The 6,459-nt window shown below is 53.9% G+C and overlaps 2 protein-coding genes across 2 annotated transcripts; both read right to left on the bottom strand.

Moving 5' to 3' along the window:
• Positions 1–612: 612 nt before the first annotated feature.
• On the bottom strand, positions 613–3,447 carry Tco025E_06191 (putative transcription modulator/accessory protein; the record flags this gene model as incomplete). Its single annotated transcript, XM_029373079.1, has 1 exon — positions 613–3,447. The coding sequence occupies one exon, from the start codon at positions 3,445–3,447 to the stop codon at positions 613–615; it is 2,835 nt and encodes a 944-aa protein (XP_029226832.1).
• A 526-nt stretch (positions 3,448–3,973) lies between these two features.
• On the bottom strand, positions 3,974–5,815 carry Tco025E_06192 (tRNA pseudouridine synthase 10; the record flags this gene model as incomplete). The annotated part of the gene is made up of 1 exon (XM_029373080.1): positions 3,974–5,815. The coding sequence occupies one exon, from the start codon at positions 5,813–5,815 to the stop codon at positions 3,974–3,976; it is 1,842 nt and encodes a 613-aa protein (XP_029226833.1).
• Positions 5,816–6,459: the final 644 nt, after the last annotated feature.

Consider the following 6,459-nt stretch of genomic DNA (forward strand, 5'->3'; position numbering starts at 1 on the left):
CTCTGCTTTCAAACCCGCAGTGTCCATAGAACGACGTCACTTACTTCACTTCCGGGCTTTTGGATGTTTCCTTGAAGAACATGGGAATTTCGTGCTGCCATTCTAACGCGTGTGCTCAAGCATTTGGGTGCCCAATGCCAGCTCGCCTGAGAATTAATAAAAAAAAAAGAAGCAACTGCAGAAAGGATCAAAGGCAAGCAACTGCTCTATCCCCGGTGTGTTCCCCCAACGAGGACAACCCTCCCCCCTGGACAAAGAAACGGGCAGGCAAGGACGAACAAATAACTGGGCAGAAAGCATGACCAACCCGCAATGCGGCGAGGGCATTGGCTGGGAAAGATACTCTCCGCCACCAACTCTCTTTCCCGCAAGAAGCTCCCAAGAAGTATTATGAACAGGGAAGGAGCAAATCGCACACAAGCACACCACCACCCCAACTTTTAAGAGAAGTTTGGTTGGATTGGAAACAACAGCAACAACAAAAGCGCGTCTCGACACCACTCACGCACCCAGAAACAGTAGTAAGAAGAAAAACAGAGCTGGAAACAGAACTTGTAAGTAAAAGATATTCTCGTGCTCACGACCACCAAGGTAACTTGAAACGCCTGAGGACTAAAAGGAGAAGAACATTTCGATTTCCTCGTTGTCCTTGGCTATAGTGGGAGTTGCTGGCTGTAAAGCTTCTCTTGGACGCGGCGTCTCCGAGGCCCTTGGCACCTTCGCACCTGGGGCCTTTTCTTTACCAGCCCCCACGCGCCCCGCAATCGGTCCATTAGCCTTGGCCCCTTCGTCTGGGCGCCACCACGGTACGGCGTCACCAACAATTTGAGTCGCATCTTGTTCCTCCTGTTCTTCAGAAGGCAAAGATAACACAGCATGCCGTTTCCTCTCAGCCCGTTTTTTCTTCAACGGTGCTGCCGCTGCTGCCGGCGCCACAGTCGTTGTCGTTTTGTCTGCAGCAGCCTCGGCCGCAGCATCTTCCGTGCGTGGCCTCTTGGACGGCCTAACGACCTTGGCACCGGCGTGGGTAACGGCGGCGGCGGCGGCAACCCCCGCAGCCTCGTGCCCTCCATTAGAAGACAATGCAGAGGCAAACAACTTATGACGTTCTTCACGCACCGCGGCGAGGCTATCGCTTAACGTCGGCTCCGCCTCAGTTGATCTCGGATGCTTCAGCAGAAGGAAGTCCTCCGACTCGAGAGCCAGACCTTGGCGCTGGGATCGCGCAGCGGCGCCTTCCCGCGCATGCTGGGTGCCATCGTACCGAACACGAACCCTCCCAAGCTGGTCAAGCCCCTCAAAGCACAGGTCCCCCAAAAGACTACCGGTGTGCAAAGTGTCCATGTCCACATCTCGCACGAGGACATTGTCATGGAGACCGACGTCCACAAACGCGCCAAACGTTGTCACGCTCTGCACAACCCCTATTAGCTTGTCGCCGGGTTTAAGCTCGTCCACCTTCTGCGGAGCGCGACGAAAAAGTCCTGCGTGAGGCAATTCCGAGCGTGGATCAAGGGCCGGTGAGGCGAGCTCCCGCGCCACAAGTTCCAGCGTTGCCTCACCACATCCAACACTGCACGCCACCTCACCAAGTTCCACGCCTTTCAGACGAAGAAGGAGGCCACCAACCTCTCGTCGCTCCCTCCCCTCGTACAGTTCCAGCAACTTTTGCACGACGCTGTACGACTCGGGATGGATATTGGTATTGTCCAGCGGATTAGAGGAATTAGGAAAGCGGAAAAAGCCGGCGACCTGCTGGTACATCGCCTCCGTCATGCCTGGAACCCGGCGCAAATCCTCCCGACTCTTCAGTTTCTTCGCATATCGTGCAAGGACAATTTGATCGACGATGCTCTTTGTGATGCCCGGTATTTTTTCCATCACGTAGCGGTTGGTAATCAAAGCATTCACGCCCACGCAGGTTACACAAGATTCCACCACTCGATTTAATGCACGCAACAGTTGCACTTCGCTAATGTCGTGCTGGTACATGCCAATACCCATAGAACGCACCGGGATCTTAACGAGTTCACTGAGTGGATCAATAACCCGGCGACCAATACTTACCGCCCCACGGTACATCGCATCGAGGGTTGGAAACTCCTCCTTCGCGACATCTGAGACGGAGTACACGCTTGCCCCCGCCTCGCTTACGATTGCGTACTCAACGCTTAACCCCCTCTGTTCAATAGTGTCAGCGACAATGTGGGCCACCTCTCGCGAGGCCGTCCCATTGCCAATGACAATCTTATTGAGGTTTAATTTTTCAACGCAGCCGCTGATGTAGTCCTTCATCTTGGGTTTATCCATAATGACGCACTTGAAACGAGTTAATACGCCACCATTCTCGTCCAACGCGACACACTTGACACCGTTGGTGACGCCCGGGTCCATTGCCAGGATTCTCGCATCCCGCATAGGACACTGCATAAGAATATGACGAAGATTGTGGGCAAACACAGCAATAGCCTCCTTTTCGGCGCTCTTTTTCAAGTCACGTCGTATAATTGTGTGTGTGGCCTTTAATATGTGCTCGTACGCAGCCTCAAGGCATTGACTTAGTAGTCGAACCGCCTTGGGGTCCTTCTGCCTCTGCGAGCCATTGAACTTTTGTCGTGCCCACGCAAAGAAGGCATCCTTGCTTCGACCGTGAGGAATCATCTTCACCAGAAGCACACCCTTGCTCTCACCACGTTGCAACGCCAAGACGTTATGAGCGCTGATGCGTTGCACGGGCCATCGGCGATTTTCGTAGGCTTCGAATTGCTTTTTAAGCATGTCAAAGGCGACAGCTCCGATTTCCTTGGCATTCCTCTTCCGTGGGCTTGCCACGAGTGCACTGCTGATCACACCGCCTTGTCGACACTCGACCAGCATTAGTTGTCGCACCTCGTCACAGCGCTGCACCTCCTCCACAACGACAGCCTGAAAAAGTTTGGCGCCATCTGGAACAGAACGCAACCGCTCCGACACATCACCCATTGGCTCCGACGTGTACAGCAGCTGCTTCGCAAGAGGCCCCAATCCAGCCTCCCGACCCCTGTGAGACAGGCTTGTCTTCTTCTCCTTAAAGGGCTCCCATGCATCCTCCAACTGATTCAGGTGCACCAGCTTCTCGAAGGCGTCCTGAAGCTCCTCCGTGAGAAGGCCACGATTTTTGAGGCTCTTGAGCATAAATGTGCGGCGCCGCTGCACCTCCTGGAGCTCCTCCGCCATGTCAATGAGTTGGCGAAGGGCCGTCTCATCAAGGTGTCCGGTTTCGTCGCGACGGTAGCGCGCCAGAAATGGCACGGTAGAGCCTTTTTTCGTCTGCTCGAGCACGAAGCGGGCAATGCTGGGAGAGACAGACAGCCGGGCCCCGAGGACACGGTACAGCTGCCCCTGCGCGCTCCTTCCCCCGTCCCCGCTACCCCCAACCGCCGCGCCGCTGGACGCACGCACCGGCATACGTGGCTGTGAAAAGATCTTCAAACGCGTTGCGGCTATGCAGCAAACGAGGCGTCGCATCGGGAGAGAGGAGAAGGGACAGACAGCGGGGGAGGATGAGGAACACGAAGAGGTAGCGAGGGTGTGACGGGGCACAGAGAAAAACGCGGAGGTTCCGTCCCCTCTCCCAACTACGTCTTTTTGGTCAATGTTCCCGTTCCCTTTACTGCTGCTATTTGGTGTGGGGGGAAAAAAAATTAAGAGGAAAAAAAAACGCGTGTGTGTGCTTTTTGGAGAGGGTGAGTGAAGGAAAGAAATAGCGGCATACATCCCCAGGAACAACAAAGCAAAAGGAAACCAACAATGCAGCCATCACCCTTTCCTAGAGCGGGCTAGAGACTAGAAAAGTGCGCTGTCCATTGCGGTGCGAATGCGTCTTAAGAAGAAGTCACAAACTGCCGACCTTATCAGTACCTTTTCTTCCCCCCACCCCCACCCCCTCCCATCGCTTAGTTTCACCGTCGTCGTTGTCGGTGCGTTTCGTTGCTTAAAGTCCCTCCATTGTCATCCCCAACACGTCTAGCTGGATGATATCTGTCCGTCCATTCAGCAACGCACCCAAGTGCGGTCGGGTCCTTCCCATGTCGCCGTGGACAAATTCCTTCACGTAGGTGCCGGCCTGCGTCTCCAGGTCCATCAGAAACCAATGCGCATTTAGCGGGGTCAGTCTAATTGAGTGAATCATGCGGGGGCGAACTTGCATGGAACGTCGGTGCAGCACTCGAATAGGCGTGCGTTGCTCGATCGCGAGGTCCTGCACGGCATTCACAGCCAGAAATTGTTCGTCGTGGCCGGGGTCCACAATCGCCCGGCTGCACCAGACAACACAGCGGTACTTCTTCACTTTGCTTTCTGAGTGCCGCGCCAACCTCACGGTGACTTCGGCATCGGTGACGCGCAGGCCTGAAATCTCCACACTTCCCTTCTCGCTGTTGTTTACAGCCTCTTCAAAGGCGGCAAGATCCTGCGGCGTGAACTGCTGACGACTGGGAGAAATGATCTCCAGCACAAACGGTCTCCCACCCCCAAGCATGCGCACATCTACGTCTTCACGGCCGGCACTGTGAAATTTGTAGCGTCCGAAGCCAAAAACATGCTGCGCAGCCGTCTGATGCAGGTTTCCCTGTCGCTCCTCGGGGCGCGGTGGATCCGAAACCGCCCTCTCATGCCTCGGTCGCTTTTCACTCTGGGAGGTACTCTCGTGCGACTCGGCTCCTACAGGCACCGAAGTGACACCCTCGGGAAAGAAAAAAAGCAGTATTGGGTTTGCAATTATCTCCTGCAGGGAGAAGCTGCCGACACGCTCCCCGTTGACAAACCACGGCGACTGCGAGAGATCCCGCTTCATCTTCCGGTAGTTGCCAATCAAGAACATGTTGGAGTGCTGCAAATTGCAGGAGAGTGTTGCGGTTTCCTCCACCACAAAGTGCCTCGCCTGATCCCCCGCGGGCCCAGCGTTGGTCCACCATCCAGTTCTTTCAAGATAGGGTTGCACATAATCATACAGGACGCTAAAGGTCATCACGCCTTCGCAGCGGTTACTACAGTACTGTGGCGGAACCGCATCCCCACCCGCCAGATCCTTCACACGATGGTGCTCGCAGCAAATGTCCACAACGACCCCCTCATTATCCGGACTGTAAGTAAAAGCTTGCAGGGCTTGCGGCTGTGTCGCACCAATTGCACCCTTGGAGCGGCGCGCAATCTCACGCAGATATGTTTCGTACCCCACAGGCGCTTTTTTCGCTCCTAACTCCAAGTGAGGGTACGTGGTATACTGCAGAATTCGCGCCCGCAAATCACTCATAAAGAAGTCCTTGAAGTTACAATGCTCCTCCGGTATGGCAACGCACGGTTTAGGCCGAGCACCCTCACGTCCGCGAACACCGTAGAACACGGCGGACACCATCAGCCACAGGAGAGACAAGGAGCGGTGCACGTTGACGTTCACAGAAAGACGATCCGAGTCGAAGTAGGGGCTTGTGCGAACCGCCGCCGCTACAGCGGGGGCGTAGACGTAATCTATGAACTGATACAGTCCCAAGCACGCACAGCAGAGAAACGACAACCCCTGACACCACACCACATCCATGCTGCCCTCCGCCTTCAAGTCAAAAAAGCGCAAAGCACTCCTTGAAGTCTCGTACACGATGCAAAAATGCGGGTGGTACACCTCATCCACAAATGGTGCCCCACCGCTGTCAGTATAACCCCCATCACCAACGTTAACAAGCTGACGTACCTGCGACAACGGTGCTGGAGACGGCACCTGGTGCATGATAGACATTCGTAAGGCGCAAGCGTAGCATAACGCATCCCTCTGCGCCATTGCTGCCCAACAATGCCACTCTACACAAAACACCTTCAAGCAATACGGGTAGAAAGAAGCAGCAGCAGCAAACAAGCCAACACTAAGTACCGATACTGATGCAGCATTTGGCATTACTCGCAGTAGTAATTCTCAGCGTTCTCCTTCAATGCCTCGTGCTGAGGACGGCATTGCCACCCGGCAACGTATTTAGTAGAGTTACGCTTACCATAGAAAATACAAAATACAAAACAAAGCATGTTCTCAAAAACCACTTCATATTCCCATCAAATACAAAAAAAATACTAAAAAAAATATTATCAAAAAGAAGGCGTGTCTGCATTACAAGCATGGTGTAACTGTATTCACGAAGAAATGAACCCAAATCACCTTAAGCACCTACATAAAACTCCCCATCATTATTTTCTTCCACTTCTTTTTCCTTTCAAATTTCGTACTTCATTTGCTCGCTCGCCGCGGTTCTACAACGCCCCAAGAAAAGAGAGAACCCAAAGTCGATGGCCGCTCACTTTACCATCGCCTTCGTTTCTTAATTGTATTTTTTTGTTTATCTTTATTTTCCTCTCTCTACTTCACGGTGTAACCCACCCAGGCCCTCCCCAGCCCCAACTGATGCACCACTCGGCGGGGAGAAAAGATGGGGA

This window comes from Trypanosoma conorhini, assembly GCF_003719485.1.
Source record: "Trypanosoma conorhini strain 025E chromosome Unknown Tco_14.4_contig_00403, whole genome shotgun sequence".
NCBI lineage: Eukaryota > Euglenozoa > Kinetoplastea > Trypanosomatida > Trypanosomatidae > Trypanosoma > Trypanosoma conorhini.